The sequence below is a fragment of the Mauremys mutica genome, chromosome 9 (genome assembly GCF_020497125.1).
Source record: "Mauremys mutica isolate MM-2020 ecotype Southern chromosome 9, ASM2049712v1, whole genome shotgun sequence".
NCBI lineage: Eukaryota > Metazoa > Chordata > Testudines > Geoemydidae > Mauremys > Mauremys mutica.
The window spans coordinates 80,532,016-80,559,955 of record NC_059080.1 but is presented as its reverse complement, the minus strand read 5'-3'; the positions used below and the strand labels follow the sequence as shown (position 1 = coordinate 80,559,955).

The 27,940-nt window shown below is 40.3% G+C and overlaps 1 protein-coding gene across 2 annotated transcripts in view; it reads right to left on the bottom strand.

Moving 5' to 3' along the window:
* The window catches only part of MME (membrane metalloendopeptidase), a 61,488-nt gene that overhangs the window by 22,437 nt on the left and 11,111 nt on the right, over positions 1 to 27,940 (bottom strand). For both annotated transcript variants that reach the window (XM_045029153.1, XM_045029152.1), the window contains exons 5-16: positions 26,781 to 26,861; positions 25,679 to 25,774; positions 25,451 to 25,569; positions 24,233 to 24,298; positions 19,750 to 19,884; positions 18,374 to 18,475; positions 14,304 to 14,440; positions 14,109 to 14,202; positions 11,153 to 11,281; positions 9,868 to 9,966; positions 5,329 to 5,409; positions 4,088 to 4,191 (exon numbers count right to left, since the gene is read on the bottom strand). In XM_045029153.1, the coding sequence (XP_044885088.1) occupies positions 4,088 to 4,191; positions 5,329 to 5,409; positions 9,868 to 9,966; positions 11,153 to 11,281; positions 14,109 to 14,202; positions 14,304 to 14,440; positions 18,374 to 18,475; positions 19,750 to 19,884; positions 24,233 to 24,298; positions 25,451 to 25,569; positions 25,679 to 25,774; positions 26,781 to 26,861 (1,243 nt within the window). The remainder of the gene's footprint in view (positions 1 to 4,087; positions 4,192 to 5,328; positions 5,410 to 9,867; positions 9,967 to 11,152; positions 11,282 to 14,108; positions 14,203 to 14,303; positions 14,441 to 18,373; positions 18,476 to 19,749; positions 19,885 to 24,232; positions 24,299 to 25,450; positions 25,570 to 25,678; positions 25,775 to 26,780; positions 26,862 to 27,940) is intronic.

Genomic DNA, 27,940 nt, shown 5'->3' with positions numbered 1-27,940 from the left:
AAGAATGGTTTCTTGTGCCTATCTTTCACATACCCATAAACCAATGTGTTGTGTTGTTCATTTATGTTCTGTTCTCAAATACAGTCCTGATGTAACACCACTGACTTCACTGAAGCTGAGCCTGCTTACACTAATGCTGAATTTGGCTCTGGAGTCCTGATTCTGTGTCTCACTGGTACACTTCAGGAATATATCGATTTGAAGTCAATGGAGTTATATTAAGGTGAGAAAGGTCAGAATCAAGCCCTGTATCTTCCATAGCACTCAGCAATGTATAGGATCTGGCCCAATGTTCTGGCTTATGATAAGAGGATAGGTTTTTGCTTCACATCAATAAAAGCTGAGCCCATATATTCCAAGCCGGAATATAACCCTAATTGTTTTATTAGGCTTAATAAATATTAATATTTATTAGGCTTTAATATTCTACTTGAAGTTTTCCAAGCAGACTTTGGACTAGTAGGATGATATTGTAAATGGTCTATTGGATAATTTATTGCCTATAAGTAATAAGTTACTGTGCTAGAGTCCATCATTTAAATGACAATAAACAAGTGGACTGTGTGAAAGATCAGCTACTCTTGCATGGCTCATACCTGATATAAAGTAAAATGAATATTAAGAATGAATAACGAGTCATATATAATAAATCATTTGGGCCTGATTCTCCTCTCACTTACTCAAGTTTTATACCATGGAACTCTACTGACTTCGGTGGAGTTACTCCTGCCTAGCACGCTGGTGTAAGGCTATGGCTTCATTAGAAATGCTGCAGCCACACTGCTGTATCGCTTCACTGCAGACACTCACTACAGCGACAGGAGGGACTGTTAATCTACCTCCCCAAGTGGCAGTAGCTAGGTCGACGGAAGAATTCTTCTAGGTCGGCTTAACTGTATCGCTCCAGGGTGTGGATTTTTCACACTATAGGTGGGCTGACCTGGCCTAAGGGTATGAATACACTACAAGCGCTACAGCAGCACAGCTAAAGCTACACCACTGTAGCATAGACACCTGCTACAGTGACAGAAAGGGTTTTCCACCGCCGTAGTAAATCTACCTTTGAGAGGCAGTAGCTGGGCAGATGGAAGAATTCGCCCATCCACCTAGAAGTCTACACCAGGGCGTAGGTTGGCTTAAATATGTCTCTCAGAGGTGTGAATTTTTCACACCCTTAAGCGACCTACCTAGCTTGACCTAAGTTTTAGGTGTAGACCAGGCCTTCATGAGAGCATAGAGACAGACCAAACTTGATCCAGCCTAACAATTCTAGCCTGGACAACTAACATGAGAAAGCCTGGTAGTGAAGACAGAACAGAGACTAGGCAGCCATTGCAGTGGGGAATATATCTTTAGGGTAATAAGATGTGAAAAAAGAACAGGAAAATCAGTAACTACAATTGTTTATCTAACACGAGGAATGCAGTTCTGAATTGATAGGAGATACAGACAATAGACTGGACAAGAGAGGCACTGACAAGAGGAACACCACAAGAGTGAGATAAGCAAGGTACTGCAAAAAATACCCTGAAAGCATCAGAGGACTATGAGTTAGATAAAAGAAAGCAAAGACACAAGACAGAGTGGTGAGGGGGTCTCTGACAGGCTGACTTGATGGGTAGTGAGAAGGGAAAAAAGAGAATGTATTCTTTGGGGATGTCTTCATTTCTCCCATTGTAACTAACCTAAGAGGTACCTCTCTAAGTTAACGCTTACTGAATACAAGGATACATGTGTCATGCAGGCTGCTGCTTTTGTATTAGTATGATTTTTTTCTCTTCTAAACAGATTGAGTTTTTAATTCTGCTTGAGTCTTACTTCGCTTGGGAGTTTCCTGCTGACTATCCCAGAGACATAAAACAACCTTCAACCTTTAACAAGATGTAGTCAAAGAAGGGTGCCTGGAGCCTACTCTGCCCAGGATTCTTGGTCAAAGGGGCACAGACTAAAGTCCCCTCCAAGAAGGTGTATCCCGTGCAAAGCTGCAGTCCAGTGGGTGCATAGGGAATACCTAGTGACCATAGACAAAAACCAAGTGTAAGGCAGTAAGGTGACAGGCTGAAAAAGATTACCTATAATCCTTTGGACTCTGCCAAAACAGAGCTAAAAACTATAAACCAGCTATAAGGATAAACTGAACAAACTCACTTCTGCAGGTCTTACTTATGAGAATAGTCCTGTTTTTGTGGTGATTCATGCTGGCCATAATCCCCTCTGCTTGGGTCCTACAAGTGGCTAAAGTAGCTAAAAAAGTGGGCAGCGCTGGCAGGGGAGGGATGTGGCCAGGACAACCAGGAACTGGGCAGATACAACACATGCCTGTTTCAGCCTTCGAGTGGAAAGAAAAGCTGCCCTCCCCCATGGACACTAGCCACCCTCTTCAAGTGATGAATCCTCACCCCATTTTGCCATGGGTTTTGGTGGAACAGTCCTTGTATGCCAGCAGGGGGCAGATCCGGTCAAATAGCCACAAAGTATATTATCTCACAACAGGTGAGAAAACAGAGAATTTGTTGATGCATTAAGGCAGTTTCTCTAAATCAGAAACCACAAAGTAAAATTTACAAAGATCTTGAGAAACTGTGCTCTGGTCCGAAACAAAAAGAAGCATCAGCCAGTGAATCACAGCCTTTGAACCCATCCACAACAGTTAAGTTCTTTCCATTCTGGTACTGGTCAATCCTGAACATTTTCTCAAAAGATGGACAAAGAAAGTTTTTAAAAAGCTAAAGGCTGAAAAATGAAATTGTAGCTTCGAGATACGCTAGTGAAAGCAGAGTTTAGCTGAGCCCAGACAAGAGAACTGGGTAATAGGGCAATGTATTGTAAAAGTAGAGTGTAAATGAAACTATAACAAGAGAAGTAGGTAAGAGAGCACTGCAAGGGAGCCAGCTGGAGAGAGGGATGTGCACAAATTTAGTAGTTAGCTGCACTCATACAGTTGCACAGATGTACATGCTTAGATCAGTTGCTTTCAGTCTGTAAGAGTTACATGCTGTGTCACTAAATTAAATGACCTAAGTGAAGTATCATAGTAATATTTCAGGTTGGAAGGAGGTTCCCATGACAATTTAGGGCCACCTATTGTTTAGCTTTTTTATATTAGCTTCTCTACCTCTAAGGGTATGTCTACACTACAAACACGACAGTGGGACAGCAGCAGCGCTGCAGCTACACCACACTGTAGTGTAGACACTTTATTGTAGAGATGGAAGCGGTTTTTCCATCGCTGTAGCAAATCCAGCCCCTTGAGAGATGGTAGTTAAGCATCACTGGAAGAATTCTTTCTTTGACCTAGTGATGTCTACACTGGGGCTTAGGAACGCTTCACTACATCTCTCAGGGGCGTTAATTTTTCACACCCCGTGAGCAACGTAGCTAGGGCAACCTAAGTTTTAAGTGTAGACCAGAGCTAAAGTGTTTGTCTAACTCCTTTTTGTGACTTATCTTATAAGATTTGCACAGAATGTGTATAGTAATTAAGAGCCATTTCCTGCATAGCTAGGTAGACAAACCTCCCATTGATTTCACTGTGCCTCACAGCCGGATAGTATTTATAAGATAAATGTATACATGAAGGATTGCATTTGTAATATAACTGCATTATGTTTCAGTGCCTCTAAGCTGTTATTCTGGTATCATTCTCAACTCAGTACCTCACAAGGTCAAGCTCCCAAAAAACTCACCAATATACATGCTGCATTCTTTTATATTACTGAAATAAATGTTATCACCTTTCTTGTTTTGATAAACACTCAGGCACCCGATCTTTCCTGAATTCAGATCTATCTTCAAACACCAATTAATGAGAGAACATCTGGAGAACGTAGATCCCTGGTAACATCTGTGCTGACTTAGGGTGAACAAGCAAGTCAAAGTGCTAATGCTCAGCTTGGCACTGCTCACATAGTGTGGAGAAATGTGCACAGTGCTCAGTAAACTTCTTGGCCACATGGAACTGAGCCCTGGTGAAAAGGGGAGTGCTGGGGATGAGTGTGGCTAATCCTAGGCGCTTACCTGAAAGCCAGTTTTATGTCTTACTTTAAGCACACTTGATAAACACCACACGGATATTTAAAATACATACTGTTCCTTGTCCACCTTTTCTCTGAGCTTCTTCAGCCGCTTCCTTTGGCTAAATAGCAAACTTTGAATGATGTTCTCAAAGTATTCCTCCTCTTTGTAGTTCAGCTTAAAAAAGGAGAAATAAAAGAAAAATGATATTGCAGTTTTGTTACTTGACTGCTACTGAAGAGGGACTGGGTTTAAAAAGTTCATTTTGAGCATGGTGCTCAGAGTGATAAATTTCCTATGAAAATTTCTAAACTGCAAAAGCAGATCTTGGGTTTGCAGTGCTCTGTAACATCATTCATTGGGTATCACAGCTACATCAGCACCAGGACATATGCTAATGTAATGTAGCGGTGCAGTGTATCCCAAAGGATCATTATTTGCCACCACTATTTCCTGTTTGTAGATTTAGGGCTGGATTCTGCCATCATTACTTGGAGTGAGTAGTACCTTATTCTGGGAATCACCTAATTCACATCAACGGTGCTACCTGCCTGGTAAGGTGCTGCTCCCCAGGAGTATGTATGTCAGAATCAGGCCCATAGGTTATTTTAAGAAGATATTCTGATTTTTTTTATGACTCTCCATTCTTTTTTAGCTTTAAAAATATTAACAGCACTTTGCACTCCTACACCACCTTCTATCTGAGGATCTCAACATGCTTTACATACTTTAATGAAAGTAACTCACGATATCCCTGCAAGGCAGGAGAGAATTATGAGCAACACTTTGCAGATGCACAAACTGAGATATAGTTTACACTAGGTGACTTGCAGAAGGTCACAAATGAAGGGCCAAATTCAACCCTGATGTAAATGGGCACAACTTCATTGACTTCCATGAAACTGCAGTCACTTAAATAGGGCTGTTTAATTCACACACAGTCAGTGGAAATACTGAGCCTGATTCTCCATTGCACTACTCCAATTCTATGCTGATATAAAGCCATTGGAATCTACACTTATATGCCCCATCCCCTGGGCATGTCTCGGCCTATACCAGCAGCAAATTACACCACTACCCATGCTGGATCAGTCATCTGTGCCACATTGCATGTGGGGGAAGGAGGGCAGAAGTGCAGAGCCTAAACTCCACCCACTACCTGACTCCTGCACCCCAAACTCGATATCCATGTAGCCCATGTGGAGGTGAAATCTTATGCCTTATATCCCTGCATAGGCATGTAATACAATCACAGTCTAGTTCTTAAGAGCCTTTGCTAATAATTGTTTGCATGATGACTTTATGAATACTTACATCTTGGTATTCGTTATTCAGTTTACTGTTATCCGTTATGATATCATCTGGATAGCCGATCCTCTCTGTAATTGCTGTAGCCTAAAGGACATAATAATATTTAAATTGGTTCACTATTACATGCCAATCCAAATACAGCTATACCTTTGAGATGATCAGATACTAGTAATATACCAGATGTTTACAGGCACCAATTTGGAAATACCTGTGTAGGAGCCTTCAATCTCATTTATATCGTTTTTGTTGAGGTGTTTTTTTTCTTTTCTTTTATGGATTTTAAGGATTGTAAAGTCCTATGATTAATTACTTTATGACTCTAAAAGAATTCAGAAAATGTGTCCCATTCAACAGAAATACTATCATATGCTTTGTTCGATAAAACTGTATGCTATAGCCAGACCCCACATCTCAGCAGCAGTTTCAAATGAAATATTTATTTCAGTGAATGGAAGGTTTTCCCAATGTATCTGATATTTCTACAAGACAGAAATTAAATTAATAATTATAATTTGTGTAACTTCAACACAAGGCAGGCAAAATGGTCCTGTTAATATCTGCGGGGATAGGTACATTATATGGAGAGATGGGATCAAATTGAAACCCTGAATCTGAACATATCCCAGCTTTCGAAGACAAGAATCTTCAGAATCTGAATCTGGATCCAAATTTCAAAGCAGGCTCCTACATCTACCATTGACTGAACCCAACTCTTGGATTTGAATACCCCTGTACATTGAAGTGTTTGTTTGAAATCCAGATCCAAGCTTTTCAGTCCAGACCCATTCAATGTCCATTACTTTGTGTAATTGATCAGTCTTTTTTATTTGATGATGCTGCCAGAAGTTATAAAAAGCCTCATGATAGTAACGGCCTCCTTGGCAATCCTTTCTGACATTTTCAATATACAAATGCCAGAATGAATGTAACTGTTAAACCAATTTAACTGAAATGTCTGTAAGTAATGCTCTGACTGGCTATGCACACAAATAAGCAATATAAGTAACTCATCTCAGTACATTTAGGTATCTTAGAGCTTGTCTACACTTACCGGGGGATTGACGAGCGGCGATCAATGCATTGGCGGTCGATTTAGCGGGTCTAGTGAATACCTGCTAAATCAACCACAGATTGCTCTCCCATCGACTCCTGTACTCCACCAGCTCGAGAAGAGTAGAGGGAGTCGATGGGAGCGCGTCTCCCGTCGACATAGCATAGTGTTGACCCTGTGGTAAGTAGGTCTAAGCTACGTCAATTTGAGTTACGCTATTCACGTAACTCAAATTGTGTAGCTTAGATCGAATTTCCTCTGTAGTATAGACAAGGCCTAATACTAATGAGTTTGAAATGTAATGATTTTAGTCAAAGGCTCATCCATGTGAATCTGCATAGTCTTGCAAATGTTTCTTAGGTTGGAGAGGCTGAGCATATATAACATCCAGAACTAATTACAGTACAGAGTGTACTATGGGTGCTCAATACACTACCCTACTTAAAATACCATTCTTGGACCCAACCTACTGCATTGTTGAACTGTTGATATAGATTGTTCTCTATGACCATGGATGTACATAAATATAATATGGTATTATTGCATCTAAATTGCATAAGCATGTAATGAAAGACACTAACGTAAAGCAAAATGTGCAGGGGAGCATGGTTCTACTCATTGGGGAACACCAGGGCTGGCTCTACTGTTTTTGCCGCTCCAAGCAGCGGGCCGAATTGCCACCGCGGATGGCGGGGGCAGTCTGTGTGCCGTTAAGGCGGCATACGCGTTTCCGTGATGGCAGCAATTCGGCGGCAGCTTCTGTCTTCAGCCGGAAGCCAAAAGCTGCGCCGCCGCAGACAGCTGAACATAGAAGCTGCCACCGAATTGCTGCTGCGTCGGAAACGCGCGTGCTGCCCTAACGGCACATGGACTGCTCCCGCCATCCGTGGCGGCAATTTGGTGCGCTGCTTGGGGGAAAAAACACACAGACTGCTGCCTCTTTCAGATTGCCGCCCCAAGCACCTGCTTGGAATGCTGGTGCCTGGAGCCGGCCCTGGGGAACACTAACTTTGAACTTCCTGACTGTAATGTTGCAATAATAGTGTTATTTTATATGTTGCAGAATCTAGAGTCTGTTGAAAAAACAGTAATACATTTCACAGGAATTTTTCAAAAACAAATTAATGGTTTTTTCCAAATTTTGAAAAAATACATTTGTCAAAAAAATTGACCAGCTCGATAGTAGGTAGAAAAATCCCATTTTCAGGGTTTTCTTTTTTAAAAAATTGGAGACAGAAATTGATGAAAAATGTCATTAAAATACTCAAAATTGGGAAAATTTCAACCAGCTCTAGAATATTGTTGGTACATGCAAAGTAATGCACATACTCCCAACTATGCATACAAAATGATGGGGTCTAAATTAGCTGTTACCACTCAAAGAGATTTTGGAGTTACTCTGAGTAGTTCTCTGAAAACACCTGCTCAATGTGGAGCAGCAGTCAAACATGCTAACAGAATGGTAGGAACCATTAGGAAAGAGATAGATAAGGAAGAAAATATCAGAACACCACTGTATAAATCCATGGTACACCCACACTTTGAATACAGTGTGCAGTTCTGGTCAGCCCATTTCAAAATAGATATATTAGAATTAGAAAAGGTGCAGAGAAGGGCAACAAAAATGATTGGGGGTATTCAACAGCTTCCATCTAAGGAGAGATTAAAAACACTGGGACTGTTCAGCTTAGAAAAGAGATGACTAAGGGGGAATATGATAGAAATCTATAAAATCATGACTTGTGTGGAGAAAATGAATAGGGAAGTGTTATTTACCCCTTCACATAACACAAGAACCAGACTCACTCAAGGAAATTAATAGGCAGCATATCTAAAACCAACATAAGTGTCAGGAATTAGGGACTGCAGCAGAGCTAGTCTCTAAGCAGGCTCATCAGTACAGCTGACCAGCAGAAGGCTGCCTAATTAGCGACACCACCTGATTGGCTGTTGAGGCCAGAAGGCTGGCTTTGAAGTCAGCAGCAGCAGCTTACTGGCTTCTCAGTGATCATACTGTTCTCCTCTCCTCCCTCATATGCCTGCTCCTGCCTTTCACCTAGCCGCTCTTCTGTCCTGACTGTGCCTTGAACCCCTCCTTGCCTGCTACCCTGCTGGATCCAGTTCCTGACCTCCTCTGACCCTCAGCTCTGGCTCCTGACTATGGACTCCAGCTTGACCCTTGTATCTGGTACTCAGTTTCTGCCTTCTGGTTTGACCCTGGGCTCCCAATGACTGACTATGGCTCTGACTCTGGCCACTAGGCTAGACTGCCCTCATCTCGATCAGCCGACAATAAGGAAGTACTTTTTCACACAATGCACAGTCAACCTGTGGAACTTGTTGCCAGGAGATGTTGTGAAGGCCAAAAGTATAACTGGGCTCAAAAAAGAATTACCTAAGTTCATGGAGGATCGGTCCATCAATGGGTATTAGCCAAGATAGTCAGGGATGCAACACAATGCTCTAGGTGACTCTAAATATTGGGCTGCCAGAAGCTGGGACTGGACAACAAGGGATGGATCACTCTGAAGCATCTGGCACCAGCCACTGTTGGAAGACAGGATACTGGGCTAGGTGGACCACTGGTCTGACCACTATGGCCATTCTTATGTTCTTATTAGAAATCATTCCATTTGGTTATCTCCCCTGCAAAAGAAGGATGATCTCCTACAGTATGTTGTCTAGTGTTTAATTCAGCCTAGTTTTAAATGTCTAAAGCAATAGGACTTTATCTCTGCCCTTAGAAGACTGTTCTACAGATCTCGCTGTCCAGGAGTTTTTCACAATATTCAGTCTAAATGTTTCCCTTCTTAATTCCATCCCATTACTCCTACAGTCATTTTAGCTCAGTGAATTACCTTAAATCATTCCTTTCCATCTTGGTCTTTATAACTGTCTACAAATATTGTATTTGAAAGGGTATCTACTCCTTTTGTCCCTGCTCAGCCCAGTGATTCTCAACGTTTTCTGTACAGGGATCTCCTGTTCCATGCCAGGATCCTCCAATGTAACCAGGACTTAACTGAGACTCCCTTCTATTCAGTAATATGGGAAAGGCAGAGTGGTTGTGACTCCTCGCCCCTAGTTAAAAGCCCATGGAGTAGTCAAACTATGCATATTTATCTTTTTTAACCTTTCCTCATCAATCATTCTCAGTCAATCTGAAAACTGCTAATGTAGCATGTGGAGCTTTAAAAACTATGATTATATGTGTTTTAAGATCTGGAAAAATTCTATGTGGTAGAGTCTGAGTCTTATCAGTTGTAGCTGTGTTGACTGGAAACTGACCCTCAGAATGAAATGGGATTGGATATATAATTTGTAAACAAGGGATCTCCATATTGTACTAACTTGATCGCTGTTATTCTGATCTAACTAAAGTAATAGTAGATAAATGCAATGGTATGACTGATTAAATTATTTAGTCAATTTAAGTTAACACTCTTTACAACAGGGTAACAAAACAAATCAAAACTTGTTTTTTCACTTACTTTTTGTTCTGCTTTCTTTTTGGTTTCTGCATCCATCCAGGTGAGTTCATTTAACGTTGTTATAAAAACCTCACGGATTTGTGTAATCATTTCTTGCACCTGGGAAAAGCCATCAGAATACAGTAAGACCATCCAGTCATTTTTTTCCTAAATCTTAATCTGTTTTGTACATTCTTGTTGTTATTCAAATGGCATATTAATTGAGCAACAAATACACAAAATCTTAAGGCCAATCTTATCAGAAAGCAAAGTTTCCAGGTGGAAAGTGTTAATTATAACAATTACCTTTGTTATTTAAAGAATCAAAAGTTAAAAGTGGCTATTACTTATTGCAGCAATAATTATTTGGGAAGATGTTATGGTCAGTGATACTAAAGAATTTATGATTAGACAATAACCCTGTAATAACCACAAAGGAAAAATTGTGTATTTTCACATCATTAGCCATAATAAAATACTGTTTTAAATAACTAAATCACCCTCCTTTCACTGAGAAAATATACCTTACATATTTAATTCATCAATTTATTTTAATTAAGTTGATTTAAAAGAGTTTGTTTTCAGAAAAGGTAATCAAATTCAGTGCCGTGCTCTGTAATCTTCTCTGCTTTATGATATTGCCAGCTGTAGTTTGCAATGGCTTCTCCTAATCTTCACTGACATCCATTCTTAGCATCATTTGCTAATTGCTTGTTTTAGTGTCCTGGAAAAGGTACATAATCCCATCACCACAGACTGCTGACATGGGTGCTTCCCAACATATTGCTGAGTAGCATTTTCTTCCCTGTTCTTAATCCAACCTTAACATCTGAATGTGGGAAATAACATTTTATGCTTTGGCAATTAGTGTTCCCTCTGTAGTGGATGAGGGAACTAAATATATTTGCTTGGAAACATTAGCAGATTAGTACTGCATGATGATATACTGTGTAATGTTTGTCAGATAACTCAAAGATTCTCTTGAATTGATAAGCTTGCTTTTCCTTTTTCTGATCCAGCCCCTGGTAGCCATTAGCATAGGAATGAAACAAAGCTATTATACTTTCAAGGAACAAATTCTGACACTGGATGAATGAGTGGTGCAGCTCCCATTTATGTCAGTTGGAGCAGCTGCAAGCATCCCAAGACAGAATTTGCCCTGGGCATCTGCAGTGGAATGAAATGAATGACATCAGCAATAATTGGGTTTCTACAACTCTAATATGAAGCCAATTTCTATTAAATCATCATCTAGTAAACTTAACAACTTGGATGGTGCACAAGTTAAGTGAATTGAAAACGTTACCACATGTTTACTGTCTCCAGAAAATGCTTCCTCTACATACAGCCGTCCCACTGCATTCTCCATATTGCCGTTGACATAGTTAGCACAGCGCCGCCAAACAGCCGTTTCTGATGTTGTGCCATAAAGTGCCTGTTAAACATTAGATAAAGGAATGACATCTGGGTCAACATAAACAGAAGGAGAATGGTGGCTGATTGCCAGACTATGAGTTTTGGAGGAGTCTAATCTACCCTCACTGACTGCATTTAATTCTCATTAGAGTTAGTGGGGATGAGGGGTACTCTCTAAATTGAACACCCATCTGAGGAAACATACGGGAGTCACTGGCAACATTCCCAATACCCCCAGCAGCCATGGAAGGGGAGAGGGGTGGAAGAAATACACCCCTAATAGCTACAAAAGGGAGAGATAAGGAAGGTGTTGCTGCACATCGCTGCCTCTGGTGCCTGGATTTGAACTGCAACCCCTTGCTCCACTAAGGACCACTGTGACCAGATGGCAGATTTACACCCAGAGGAGGACGGTGGAGCTATCCACCACAGCCCTGCCAGCAGCTCCATAAGAGTGCCACTGGTGGTATCTGAGCAGGGGATCCCCCTAGTCAGTGCCCCAGATACACAGGCTACACCACCTTTCCAGCGAGAGCCACACATTTTTGGGGCAGCCCTGACTGCTTGAAGGGAGGCTGTTGGTATCTTGTACTATCAATGTACATGTTGCAAAGATTTTGTCATGATATTTCATTAATAATGATGCAGAGATGTTGATGTGATGGTGTGACATCATAACAAAACGATTACAATGTTAGGGAGTCGCGCTGTGATTATCTGGTGGCTCTCTGGAGCCCCGTTCAGCGAGGAAACAGTTATCCTTCTCTTCAAGATTGTAGATTGGGGACTTCATGTATTAAGAGCTCCATAATTCCTGCACCTTGCACTGAATTAATGTTTGTGAAAAGGAAAACTGCTGATACTTCCTTTCACCCCAACAAATATATAAAGAATTAGGAGGAGAGGAAAGGTCTTCTGAAAATGTTATCAGCGGCACACAGTATAGAACTGTTTACAACAGGCTTCCCTGAAGACCTTGCATTGTTGCAGCTTTTCCATGACTCTTACGTGATTCAACACTGCCACTGACTAGAATAGAAATTCCCCTATTTCTAATTTTGCTTCCTTTTTCACACACAGACACAGACACACACATATACCCTACATCAGGGGAAATAGGCATGTAATACAATACTGGCACAGTATGCTGGGGCTGATTCACTTTTAACCACAAAAAGCAGCAGACATAGCAAAAATAAATGCAAAAAAAATTACACTGTCATGTTATGGTAGAGATTTTATACCCCCAAATCAGGGGGTCAGCCAAGCTGTGCTCAGCACAAGTCCAATGGGAGACCATGAAAGTGTCCTCAGTGCTTCTCAATCTTACACCAGCTGCCCACAAACCAAAAGGGGGGGGGGTTGTTGCTGCAGCTGTTTCTCAGGTGCTCCCTTATACCTGGCCACACCCCACATACATGGGTTAGAATAGCCAGGAGAGATTACAGTGCTCTTTGTTGCTCAGGGATTCTCCTTCACCTGTGGAATCCTCAGGAAGCTGCTTTTAAGTCTGTTTTGCCTCACCAGCGTGGCACCATGAACTGGTGAATCTGGCCCTGGAAATCCAAAATTATGCTTCCTACAACAATGGAAACTCATCTGCTCTGCATGTGATTATCAATGGTGCTAAACTACAATGCATTAATATAGAGTCATATGTGTAATGTGACCATTATGGTTCCATTAGAAACCATACCACTAACTTTCATTACTGTATTGTGCATAAACTCTCAATTACAGTGTTGCAATAATATAGCTTTTAACATTTAATTTCTGTTTTTAAATAATAATAATAGAAAAAGGAAGGTGCCAGTGCCTTTCTTTAAAGGAAATAACTATATCCACAGTTGTACAGTCACTTCAATTCCAAGTGCTATGCGTCACCATACTAATGTGCATGCCATTTTCACTGCCTTTCCAAGTCTGTCAATAATAGATCTGCTGGAGGGGCAGCAACTATGATGGTGCAACCTAACAGTTTGGCCTCAGGGAACAGAATGGAACTCCAGTGAGCTAGGGTCATAGTCTTGCCTTTGTAACAGATGGAGGCTTATTTGAATATGCAGTCTAGCAATCTGTCAGGCTTCTTCTGCTGAGATTCAAAAAAGTGGTGGCAACAGGTTTGATGGCCTTTTTGCTAGGGCCCTGGCATCTTCACCTGTGAATTTCAAGCATTCTGTGCTCCAGCTCCAGACCATGTGAAATTTTAAATTAACAACTGTCCAAATGGTCTAACCTTCAGAGAAACATGCTAGGGACAAATCAGGGGAAAGGATCTTAACGTGGTTATGTTAGGAAGGTAGATTAACTACAGTGATGGGAGAACCCCTCCCGTCACCGTGATGAGTGTTTACACTGATGTGCTACAGCATTTTAAGTGTAGACACAGTCAGTACTTGGCATCTTACAGGATTGTGCCATTAATGACAGCAATATTGGGCCCATAATGTTTGGCTATGGGTCATGATACTATAAGGTGCTCAGAAGCTTGAGCTTGCAGCAAGTCAATAGGAGTTGAGGAAGCATAGTTATTTGCATTAAAATATTACTGTACTGCCACAAAACTGATCATGCATTCACTTGATTGACTCAAATTCAGAATAACACAGAGACAGATCTTAGAACAATATCTTTCCAACCCACTTTCCAAGTATCAAGAATACATCATATAAATTATAAACACACTCCAGCAGGAGCATCAGCAAACATCTACAGCTTTGTGTGTTGCAAAGTTCAAAATGTATTTAAAAATGTATATGGTGTAGCTGGCTCTCGGAAAACATTTATCTTTGGTGGGTGTTAAAAAGTCATATTTAAAATTTTAAAAGAGAGAGGAATTTCTGCACCTTACGAAAAGCATTCCTTGTGTCCTTGTAGTTACGGCTTAGACTGTTTACAAGATCCATTACGTATCGCCAAATCATGTAATTTTGAATGTCTCTGTGTAATAAAACAACAATAATAAGCTGGTGATGTTTCTAGACTTTTGGAACTTATTGGCAATAAAATGCAAATTTTAAAAACATACCTGACATACCTACCTGGAAGTATATTTATTAAGAATAGGCTTTAGTTTGGTTAGATAGTCTGGAGCATAAACAACCACATCTTCTGCATTCTCAACATTAATTTTCACAGTTGACATTATATTATTTATGAATTCTGACCAGTTGAATTGCTGGAAAAAACATGCATTTTAAGGATAAGTAGTAAATAAGATATAAAATAATGTGAGTGTTACCCATTTCTTTTTGGGATTCAACTATGTTTGAGTGAAACAAATGTTTCAGCTAATCTTTAGTTTTTCTAATATCGACACTACTGTAACTGGAGCTATAATGGTAATACTTGATTTTGGAGGACTTGAAATTATATTACCCCAGGCATTAGTGTGCAGGATATAGATTTTTTTTAAAGTACAGTGATTTAAATGGTTATGGTACTGTAAAATAAATCTGGAAAAGTGGAAATGATACTTTAGGCAGTTTCAGGGGCTCTTTTCTTTTCTAATTTCTAGTCAAAAGTTTTTAAAATAATAATTCACTGAGAACCTTATTTTCAGTTACTCTAAGACCCCTCTTTACTGCTCTGGGAGTGTAATAGGGCCTTAGTATGTATGATAATCTGGTCCTGAGACTTTCATATGCATTAAGGGCCTGATACACAGCACAATGAAATCAATAAGATGCAGTTAAATCTCAGACCAAGGTTAATGCTTGTCTTTGGAGACCACATTATAATATCAGTAAATTAAACAATGCCTTTGTATTTATACTGAGAGTGTACAATGAGATCAATAAAAAAAAAAAAGAGCCATTGTGAATGGCAGGTACACACCTGCATAAAAGCAAACAGTTTGGACACATCTCTGGATGAGCACCCTAGAACATGGGCATCCCACATTCTGGCTTGTGCAAAATGTTTCCTCTCAGAATTCCATGTCATTCACATGTGAACAAGGTACACAGTCTGAAACAGATCACGTCTATGGCTTATGTGGGTGAGTTACACTCTAACATTACAGTAAGGTGTCTTTTCTCCTCCTCTTCTGTCCTCCAACCCCAAATTCCTTTGTGCTGCTGTTCATTATTACATGGTCTTCAGAGCTTGGGCCAACAGCTATCAACGCAATTTTCTATTAAGCAAATTCTAATTGAGTAATGCCTATGCAGTCTGCACAGTGTGTTATTTTAAAATGTGAACATGTTAAATTTGAAACTGTGTGAAGGTATAAGAGATATCATTCCTCAGGGGTCAGAAGCCTGCAGCTGGCTGGCTGATTAGCCTCACCAGTTGCACCTGGGGAAAAAGAGCTGGCACTGAATTGGTTCATCCTCATAAAAAAAGGTAGCAGAAAATGGAGGGAGGAGTTAGTAGTACCTTCCAGAAAACTGATAGGCTAGTGGCTGTTTGCAATAGACTGCTGCTGGACCAATTATGTTACTAAGGCTGTGAGGTAAGAGTCATGAAATTTTGGGTTGATGAACTTACTGGTGTGAGGAGCAGACTTGGGGAAGGGACTACTCAGCCTGCACAGATATTAAGTCTGTGAGGTTTTGTTTTCTTGTGTTAGAAGGCTTGAAATAAAAAAACAACTAACTGTGTGGAAAACTGCTTCCCTGGATTCTATGAGAGACCATCAGACAGAATTACCCTAGGGAATGAGCTGGCTCAGCAAGAGCAAAACCTGGCCTGGTAGGAGGAAGGTGCTGTAAGATAGGCCCCCAATCTTTTATGCTCTGTAATTGTGAACAACCTTTGACTAAGAAATATCATTGCTTGCCATTATGTTTTCTGTTTAATAGCACTTTGCTCAAGGAACTAGATGGATGAAAGTAGAGTGACCAGATGTCCTGTTTTTAAAGGGACAGTCCTGTTTTTTGGGACTTTTTCTTATATAGGTGCCTATTACCCACCACCCTCTGTCCTGTTTTTTCACAGTTGCTATCTGGTCACCCTAGATGAAAGGATTGGTAAGAGGTTATAGAACCTTTCATTGAACACTGAATTTGTCTCGCATACAGGCAGTAGTTATTAAAAATTGTTGACAGCTGGAGACCATTTTGTGGATTATGAGGAATGAGTTACTGGTCTCACTCTATTATGTAGTGGGACAGTATTTGTACTATAAACCCCATCAGCAACATGGCATCTTTGTTCATAGTTTCAACAAAGAACAAGATCTGAGTAAAAATGGAGAATATACTTCTACAACCTATACATGCTCCTTCTAGGTCAGTACTGAAGCATATTGGCAGAGTAATGGCCTTTTCCACAGACAATTATATTGACAGCACTGGAAAATGTGATACTTTTCATATGCATTACACTCCTATTGGCCTTATCCTGTGTGGATCTGAAGACTACATGGAAGATGCTTAACTCCTTCAACTACCAGAAACCTCAATGGAAGTTGCAGGATGAAAAAACAAAAAAATACATTGCAGGATGAAAATACAAAACCCTTCTCATTCATCACTTTACCAAATGAGCTTCCACTGTGGGTAGATGATATGGCAGTTTCCATTAGGAAAACCGTGAATATACACTGCTTTGTGTAGAAGTTCACATGATCTGTTAAAATCTCCATATTAGCCTGTAACTCCCCTGTTCTGTTGTACTGGTATTCAAGATGAAAAGAGGGCTGCAGAGCCTCTGTGGGCCAATGTGAAGACTGAGGGGGTGGAAATTAGAGAAGAAGATGGTTGTCATTGGAGACAATAATTGAGCTACTCAGTATTTCCCCCCTGTTCAGTTAAATCTGCTCTTTAAATAGTTGAGGAAAGTTACTGTATCTAGCACAAGCACCCTTGTCCTTTGACACCTGAGGAAGTTTGTCACTCAAAATGGTCTGCCTCTTATTTTGAAAAGTGGTTTGGTCTTGATTTGTACCTTTTGAGGCATTCTTGGACAGACTTTCAGGACAGAGGTGGCTGTTTATTTTTAATTCATGGGGAAATTAACAGAGTAGTAATATTTTATGAGCAAACTAAATAAATTCCTGATACCATGGTTTATGTATAGTAATTGTTTTACTGAGATCTGTGGGTGTATATGACTCGTATGAAATCAGAAGTACGATAAGCTTAGCTAAATTAAATTATTATTTAGGTTGGGAAATTTAAGGTCATTGACAGTCTTTGAGATTAAGAAGGATATGTAACAGGCAGTGGCAGGAGGTGTATTTCAAAGTACATTACTTGGGCTGAAACACTTAATAATAATAATTAATAATACACTCCTGCCTATCATTCCAAGTTCTCTTCCAGTGACTATTAGCTAAGACTGTATTTCCAGAAGTTGCAAGTTTCACCCTCCTGCCCTGCCAAGAGTAAATCAAACCCACAGAATTTGTTTTTAATGAGAATTTTCTCTCATCTTCTCTAACCTTTCCGTGGGGTGGGTGGGGGGTGACAGGGGCAAGGGCAGCCATAATCTGGCTCAGAATAATGTCTTTAGCTGTCAAATGTAGAGACATGTGGATAACTTTATTTTTCATGCTGCTGGCTGTTCTGAAAAATAAAAAACAACTTGCTTTGGGTCAACAAAACATTTTGTTTAAGCTGTAATGGAACAATTCATCTTGATTTCTGGATTTATTTTTATTTTTTTTACTCTTTGTTTTGAAATGTCCTTCAATTTTTATTTTAAAAATGTAATTTTTGAATCATAAAAATGAAAGGTTTCATTTAGAAAATGTTGAAACAAAACCTTCTGTATTGGGGGTTTATTTTTTCAATTTAAACCATTTGGTGAATTCAACATATGCACAAAACATTTTGGTTTATCAAGTCTGCATTTTTTGGTTGTTCCCCCTTCTTTTATTCCCCCCCCCCAAAAAAATTATGTTGAAAAATTTTGACCATCTCTAGTCAATGCTCTTCCAGCAATCCTGAGTATTGGCTTTAAAAGAGCACCTCCTTGTTTTCAATTTAGTGGCATCAAATCAGCCAGTAATACCCTATCATCTTCAAGCACTTCATGTACATAGTTCAACTTTAAAATCTCAGTTCTAGATATAAAAGCTTTATTTCAAAAAGAATTCTAATATTACAGTTTCTTGTATCAGGCACTAATAGGACTTGAAAATATTGGGATATTAACCACTCACCTTATGATTGATCTCCAAAGAGAAGTTATTTTGGAGTTCTGTTAACGTCATTTTATTGTACAGCAGAACTGGATCGCTTCTGTCTTCAGGTTTAGTTGTGGCCTACACATGTTAATTACAGAAGAAGACTATATAAGTTGAGGAAATTTATAGCAATACCAGGAAAAAGAAGTGAAAATGATGAAAGAAATGAAGTTCTTACGGCTTGATACATGTCTACTGTATATGGGCAGTACATAATATTGCTCAATGTCTTGCAGGTACATGTTGTAGGCTTGAGTCAAAAGAGAGGACAAAATTACACTGACAAAACCTCTGTTAATAGAGAGCCAATATCACTGACTTTCCAAAAGGCTCTCTTGCTTTGCTAAAAGACTTTCAACCCATAGGATATACTCTTACTCTTTTCTCATGCACCATGGATATCCCCAGTTAAGTTGCTTAAACAGCCATCTGGCACATGTTCTCTTGTCCTCAAAGATCCACCCTTCATTCCTGGGTTTCCATCTTTCCTTTCCAATGTACAGCATCTGCCCCTGAGCCAGATCTGCCCAAAGGGTAGGAGAGAAGCAAGCACTTGCATGATGCAGCACTGAGCAGGGAAATACTGCTCCTTGGACTTTTTGCCCTGGGGGTGCCGTGCTGCTGCTTCCCCTTTATCTCCTCCCATTGCAGCTTGTCTGACTAGAGAGGGGGAGCAAGTATCACCTGGTGGCATATCATCCTTGTGTCCCTTCTTACCTTGGCTCCTATGATGGTGAGTTGAGAACGCAAAACAATAAGGATCCAAGTGATTTCTCAAAGGAAGGTGGTCTATCCAAGGCAGAATCTCCTGCCTCTGTTGGCACAGCCAATTCTGCTGGTGTAGGGGTAGCAAACTTTGGCCACTCCATTCATTTTTAACTTAGAAATTCTCTCCCCAGCTCCAGTCCTTTTTAAGACTTCCTTTAGATTTATTTTTTTCATTCCCTCTTCCCTGTTCCATTATTCCTCACTCAGCTTCATCATATATTTTTCTCTGCACTCCTTTTCCTACAGGCTTCTCTAAGCAGAATGCAGATTCCACATCCCTTACAGCTCAAACTGGAGCTGAACTTTCAAATTTAGGTCAAATGGGTTTAAAATTAGGCAACGGCAGCTTGCCCATCACTAAGCATGGCATTTGCCAATAGCGAGTGCTATAGAGAAGTGTCAGATGTGATTTCCTTTCTAACTTGCCTTTTCAATCCCTCAAATCTTTATCCAATAAACTTCTTTTGGTTGAAAGTAACTTCATAACTGTTTATAATGTTCTTTCCTAAGTGTTCCTACTGGTTATCTCTTTTAACCTACAATAAAGTCAGTTATGTAAAACCCACAAAGAAAAGTTTCCTTACATTGGCAATCTCTATCTCCAGATCCATAACTCTTTCCATTTCTTTAGAAATCTGGCTTTCATTGATAGTGAGATTTTTTTCTTGGAGAATTAGCTTAGCCACAGAAATCATGAAAGACACATAGGCTGAACATGCCTGCAAAAAAGAATCAAACAATTTTAAGACAAACCTTTTCAAAGTACTGTGTATCAGACATATCTTAGACTAACTTTGATTTTTGTGAATTATTGTTCTTGGCACTTCTTAGCTACATTTCTAAAGAACAAAATGTAGTACTACATTCTGAAATGCTGCATTATAACGTGGAAATTAACTTTAAAATTTCGTCATGGCAAATTGCTATACGGTTGTAGCACTAATCAAGGCTAAACATTGCGATCTGTTGTGCCATGCACTCATTTAAAATTAAGATGTTTCCTAGTCCATACTTAAATCCCACCCCTCGTGTTTGTCTGGGAATTGCCCTAAATTTCCTAATCATTTTACTTAAATTATAATTTCTGAAAATAGTGCCTCCAGGCAGCAGAAGCAGAAACATTAAATGAGGGACATGCTGATGGGATAGTGCTGAATTAGCATTTGGGAAACATCACTCCCAGAAACAATGATTCTTTTTTAGTCAAGTAACTACTATATCTTTCTTGTGAGTCTATAGGAACCTCTGTGCTGGGCAGTTTCCTCAGTCTACAGCGATACGTACTTTCTATCAGAACATCCTGAGGTCTCACTAATGGCCGTGCACTCCTTAGGCCATCAAAGGCTAGGGAAAACATGTTCTGTATACAGCTTTTTATAAATTGTGTTGGCTAAATAGTCTGTATCAGGGACATTTCTGCAGCTCCTGTAGAATTTAACAGACAACAATAACCTTTCTATAGGCTTTCAGATCATCCTATTCAATCTAATGAAAAATAATATCCCCGCTATGGATATCTATAGGGTGGTTCACATATAGTACGGATATAATTTTATAAGATTGAACTTCTATAGAACCCTCTTGGTGTCATCTGTTCAATTCTATCGGACTTTTCCATAAAGGAAAGTAGGGCAGGAATTTCATTACAATGCCTCTTTATAATTCCCATTCATTTTGCTTTACCTTCTCCCTGATAGGAATCCTGCTTTCAACATGCTCCCTGAATGCAAATATAAATAAATTAAACTAAATAGAAAAACAATATAATTTTTTAAAGTATATGTGCATTTAAGGAACTATATTGGGATGTTTTGACGTCTGCTCACAAGCTGACAGAATGTGTCCTGAAATGAGACATTCAGATGGACATTTTAGTGACTACCACCAATGCCATTCATCTGCAGTTAGCCTCTCGTATGTGTGTTAAAAGGCAGTGCTGGTTACAGTCTGTATGCACTTGGGGCTTCAACCTGTGATGCACTGGGCACCTCCTGAAAATGACGTTGACTTCATTGGGAGTCTGTGGGTCACTGCACCTCACAGGATTGGGCCCTCAGTGGTACTTGTCATGAGTTAGAAAAGAACACTTTAACAGGGAGGAAATGGCATGAAGATCCTGGCAGCTAAAATGACAAATTGTACCATGGGGCGTGCTCGTCAAGCCCAGAAACACCATTTACGAGTACGCAGATATGTACACAAATCTTAAGCTTTCTATGGGCCTATTCCAAAGCTCACTGAAGTTAATGGTAGTCCTTTAATTGCCTTCAATGAACTGTGGATCAGGCCTAACCTGGAGACCATTGTTCCCAGGTGCCATGCAATCAGAACAGCCAAGAAGACAATTCAGCTGATCTCTAGCTACAGTTGTAAACAGGTGCTAATATACTGCAATCTTAAAGGGCATTCAGGGTCAAAAATAACTGTCAGCAGTAGTGTGAAATGGTTTCTGAGGCACCATTAGTTTAAAAAAAACTCTCATACAGATTCCACATGTAGTTTTGGGGTGAGAAACACTCCTGATAAAGCTGAAAATGCTTAGGTTAAAGAACAGGAGATGGACCATCTGTCTGTTCGCCACATACAGCTCAAGGATAAAAGCAGAATGACACAGCGGGAACCAGAGCCAAGAAAAGGCTGCTGGCAGAGTGCAGGTGGCTACTCTGTTGGGAAGAGACTTTTCTCATTCTCTTGAAGTCTTCGGGGTGGTGGGAATATTTAGAATCTGCCTGCCTAGTGCTTACTCTTGGCATTGCTAAGAGGTTGTGTTTTTTTTGGTTTGTTTTTGGGTGCTCCTCCCCCAAACATTTGTCCATACTTTCTTCATTATTTAGTGGTGGAATGTTTGAGGTTTTGATGGTAACTAATCTTTCAGGTCACAATGTAACACCATCTAAGTTGTTCACTAAATTCGGTATCAAAACAAATACTAAAACCAAGTATCTTGCCTTTAGAAGTCCCAACAAATAGCTATTGTTACAGCCCAGATACATCCTTAAGGTGGATGGAATTTGGATTAAAATTTGAATGGGATGCCAGCACTTCATGTTAAACATTGCACAGATTTGTATATCTGAGAACTCAGTGGCCTGATTCCCCTCTCACTTAAGCTTGAGTAAATCACAATCTGCTCCACTGAAGTCATTAGTGCTATACTTCGTAAAAACTATTGTAAGATCAAAATCAGGCCCATAGTCAGACCAAATGAAAATACCAGCAAGAATCACAGTTCACACAATTTATATAAATTTCCTCATGACCTACTTTCTGGTAGGCTGTAAGCTCTTTGGGGCAGGGGCCATCTTTTTGTTCTGTGTTTGTACAGCACCTAGCACAGTGGGGTACTCGTCTGTGACAGGGGCTCCTAGGAACTATGGTAATATGAATAATTAGTGGTTATCTTTATTAGTAAGTAAACTCTAACTAAACATAACTAGTATAAATTGTAACATTAAGTATCATATGTTAGCAAAAATCAACAAAACACAATCATGCATTTCCCACCACTTCTGCCTTTAATTATATGATGGGAAAACTGGATAATTAAAGGCACAGTTTTAGCACTTAGATGACTTCAGTAAATATATATTTATTTATTTAACTCCTTGGGGGTTAAGGTGCACCCATTGTTGGCAATGGGGGAATATACAATTCTAGTATCAAGGAGTTAATGAAAATATGCATGCATGGTAAGTAAATATGAATTAAAGAAGATCAGCTAGAACTATAAACAGCTTTAGTAATTCTAATGGCATGATGGGATGTAGGTGCTAGGCTCTTTGCTTACCTTCAGGCTTGAGATACACTTAGACCTTTTCTGCTAAACCATGCAATACAATAGTTCTGACTGGAGGCTCCTTTTTGACTGTAGGCTTCCTATTCTCTTTGTCCCATTAAACATACCAGTGACAACTAATATTTAACAATTTTTTTCAAAATGATCAAATCATAGAAGCTAACATCAATCATAGAATATCAGGGTTGGAAGGGGCCTCAGGAGGTTTCTAGTCCAACCCCCTGCTCAAAGTAGGACCAATCCCCAGACAGATATTTGCCCCAGATCCCTAAATGCCCCCCAGATTGAACTCACAACCCTGGGTTTAACAAGCCAATGCTCAAACCACTGAGCTATCCCTCCCCAAATGTCATTGCCATTCTTAATCTTGTTTTCAAAAGTCAATGAATCCACTAACTCTAACTCTGGTCTATAAGCTCCCAGGACAAGAACCTCAAGAAGATGGCAGCAAATCTGTAAAGCCTGGCCTCCACTGACACTCTAGACTCTTTCCAGTCTGGCTTCATCCAATATGTACAGAAGTGGCCTTGGCTAAACTGATGAGACAACTTCCTCATGATGATGGAACACCAGGGCTGAGACCAAAGCTTCCATATTAAATGCTTTTAACACTGCCAGTTTGAACTATCCTGGCTTGTTTTTTGTGTCCATTTTGGGGAACGACTGCTGCTCTGTAAGAGCTTCAACTTGCATGCTCACACAAGGCTCAGCCTCATCATTGCTCTTCTTTGACATCTATGTGCAGCCACTAGGGATGACCATGAGGCAACATGAGCTATGTGCATCCTTCTCATCCAGCACAGAATATTCCCACTATCTCAGTGCATATGTGGAACTTGATTTTGGATAGAGAACAGCTGGCTCAGAGTGCACTCAGGAAAACTGAACCAAGTCCCTACCTTTACTGAATCATATTCACAGCAGCACCTCAGCCCTACAGGCTCTTGTCCCCTTCCACTACTCTCATTTGTATCTCCTTGCCTTCTCACTTGCTACTCATTCATATTCAATGTTTCCTTTTCCTGTACCTGATTTTTGTGCCTTTCATGTTCCTTCCTCCCTCTTCTCTCTGCTAAGCACACTCTCCTTGCTATCAAATCAATCTCTTCTTAAAACTCATTATACCCATGAACCTCTCTGTTCCCCCCCACCAGTGAGGTTTCCATGGGAGTTAGATTGCAGGCTCTTTGGGCCAGGGACGGTTCTCCTTTCAGTATTGCCTGTGCACATGGGGAGAGAATGTGCACCCCTACTTGTTAGCCATGGCTTACCTCCTTATATGCACCAGTACATTCATAGTAGTCACGAGAAGGCAGACCAAGCCCAGGTTGATCAATCTACAAAAACAATTAAAAAAAATAGCTTACAGACAAAATTGTCCCACCCTGTAGCAAACCAAAATTTTGGAAATGATGAAAGTATTGCTCTCTGATTTCATTCTTGCCTTAATATTGCAAATCCACAGGCTGACTGAGGTGGAACGCTCTCTCTCTCTTTTCCTACCTTCCTCTCCCTCCCCCCTCTTCTTTATCCTCTCTTTTTTTCCTTCCTATTACTGGAAAACTTTACATCAAGACTGAATGCTTCCCTAAAAGCCATGCTGTAATTCAAACACTGACATTGGACTTGAGGGATTAATACTGGAAAGTCCTCTAGCCTGTGTCCTGCAGGATGTCAGATTAGATAATCACAGTGGAACCTTCTGGCCTTAAAATTTATGAATCATCTCCTCTTAGCTCTTTCCCTCTGCTGCCCTATGAACAATACAGTCCATTGTGGCATTGTCTTCAGAGGTAAGCAGACAACGCAACTGGTGGCAAGGAATACACAGACAAATCTACCGGTGGGCACCATGGCTCTTGCATACTCTATATAATGTGTAAAACAGACTAGATTCACCATTGCTAAGGGTTGCATGAGAAAGGTGGATTGCAGATGGATTCACTAGTGCACTTCCCCAGATATTCTGCTATGGGAGACTATTTTAAATTATGGCCAGGGTAGGCTGCACAGCAGCTGCCTGGAAAATGCGCTATTTAATCAACAAATAAACTGGTCACTCTGGCCACATCCCTTTCAGAGCTCTGCTCAGCAGATCCTGCAGTGGAGTAAGGGGTATGACTGTCTTCTATACCTGCAACTCCCTTCTTGGTGGGTTTTCTGCCTTAGGGTCTTGGAATCCTGAGTTATGCTGGCTGAGCATAGTCCAGCGAATACAAGAAAATACGCTGCATGTATACTGTTTTCATACATATACAGATATTTGTCACAGTCCTATTAAGTGTAATTAAAAACCCTCAGTAACTGAGATTCTCTGTACCAGACAGATAAAAGCTTTAAATACAAAGGTACAAACATTCATAAGATTTGCTATTGCTTAACTGCCAAAATTCAAATCAGTAAATTTTTCCTTCTGACTTCTTATAGCTAATAGAGTGAAATGTGTATGGCTCAGGATTATTTAGCCAATGTCATCCTAGCAGACTTACATGAATGATATGCGCTGTGGAGTTCTTATCATCTGTGCCAACAAAAAAATTAATAAGGACCCTTTTCCCATATTGTGAATTCAGTTGTGCAATAGCTGTTTCAGCAGTCCAACTGGCACCTAAGGAAATGATAGATGCATTTAGTCTCAGTATTTTTGGAAAATAAAGAAAAAATACAATCATTTAGAGATTTCTAACAGAAAAATAAACAGACGAAAGTTGTCCTACCATATGCAGAGTCCCAGTTATCTGTTGCTACAGGCCATTCAGACACTCGTGGCAATATATTGATCAAAGGTTTTCCACCTCTACTATCAATAATAGCTTTTGGAAACAAGAAAATTAATACAGTATGAGTTATATGCCCAGATATTTTAAAACATCCAAATACTATATTGACTTGTATAAAAGGTTCTCCATATTCCAGGATTCTGCAGCTGAAAAACTTTCCCACAGAACACACCCACCAGCAGCATCGCAGATTTGTGCTCCAAAATCTGAGATTTCTTTTTTAAAAAATCCTCTCATGGATGAAAAACAAACCAACCAAATAAAAAACTTCAAAATGTAAGCCAGAGTAAACTGAAGTACAGTCTGCTGCAATCACCTTCAAACAATAGCTCTGAAAAGTTTCAGAGCTAACGTTTCACTCTGACACCTAACAATGATAATTCAAAGGGCTACATTGTTAGCTATTTTACTGCTGATCATTTTAGTAGAAACATCTGGCTAACGTTCTTATCCCTAAAATCCAAAACTGTCTCCCTATGCCTTTCCTGATGTCAGAAGTCCCAAATGACTGCTACCCAGCACTCAATCTCCATCTTACCCCTCAAGAATTTCTACAGTGCAGTTCTAAGTTGCTGACAAAAGGCAGCAGCACAGAGAATACTGAAAATGCATGGGAAGAGTAATCTAAACTGATATCAAAATTAATAACATGGGCTACTGTACTGATATTGATATTTAATTAAATAAAAATCTACATAAGAACAGCCATACTGGGTCAGACCAAAGGTCCATCTAGCCCAATATCCTGTCTTCTGACAGTGGCCAATGCTAGGTGCCCCAGGGAGAATGAACAGAACAGGTAATCATCAAGTGATCCATCCCCTGTTGCCCATTCCCAACTTCTGGCAAACAGAGTCTAGGGACACCTAATTTAGTTTACATGAAGTTGGGTCAGAATTTCCAGTTTGCTTCCCGAGATGGCTCCAGAAGCTGGGAGTCTTGTAACATTTAGGTATAGCTCCCATGCACTGCGCAGTATATGGATTATGCCCATATTTATATAGAAATCTTATGTACAGTAATTTGTGGAGAAACTTACTTTCATTTATACATGATCTGTACAGAGTTTTTGCTTTTTGCACTGCCACTATGTCATTGCTGTTGTCCCTGTCAAGGACGTCTGAAACAAAGAACACATACATGGACAAATATTACAGCATCTCATCTGCAATGGGAGGAGCCTGGAGAAAAACATGATGGAAACCAACTGGGAGCACAAGTATGGGGGATCAATAACTCTTCGGCATGCTCCCTGTTCAAAGCAAATCCCATAGAAGCCTCTCCACTCCAAGTCTGAGAGGACAGGGCCCTGGAGGTGGCATGGCTGGGTGAGGAGTGGTGAGACTCTTGAGACAGCTACTCTCCATGGTATCACCTCTAGTCTACAGATGTTTCCCAGTAATGTTTGCCAGGTAAACCTTCTATGGAGTCCCCCTCTGTAGAATGAAAATTCCCTGACCCGGGCAGGAGAGTTTGCAGATGGTGGGGAAGCTCTGTGAGTAGAGGGAGCTGTGTTGCCATGCAAGAGGTGAAGCCTAGGAAACAGTACAAGAATATTGGGTTTCCTTGCAAAGGCCTATTACCACCGGGGATGCTCTGAGTTTTGCAGGTTGTGTCCCCAAAATGATCTCCTGGGGGTAGCTGGGAAGGGTGCTAGCTTCCCACCCCCTGGAATGGAATGATTAGAAGAATACCCTATGTGTGGAAACTCAAGGGAGGGATTATATAGGCCACAATCCTGAATTTGGTCTTAATACCTTGTGACATCTTGATATGCCTTGACCTTAACATTTAGAAAGGGGTCAGCCTGTTTGGCTGCAGCTGAAGGACTACTGACATGCAGAATGTAAAGCTGGCACAGAGCAACTTCCAGCATGTGGAGCAGTGCTCCAAGGGGTCACATAGAGTGAAAGTCCTTTCTTCCCCTCACTGGAACAGCTGTCACTTATAGGTCATGAGGGTAATGAATTGGGTTTCAGCTGTTGTAATAGGCGGATAAGTGCACAGAATTCAGTCCTCACAGAGGTCAGTTCTGGACAAGTCTGCTTCAGTGGTCAGCTATTATTTTTCAGAAACAACAGCATAACCACCAAAGCTCAAATTACTAGCCAAGCAAATAGTCTGGCTTGACTTATGCTGAACTGAATACAGAAGAATCTTGACTATTCTATCATGTATAAACCTTTATTAGATAACGTG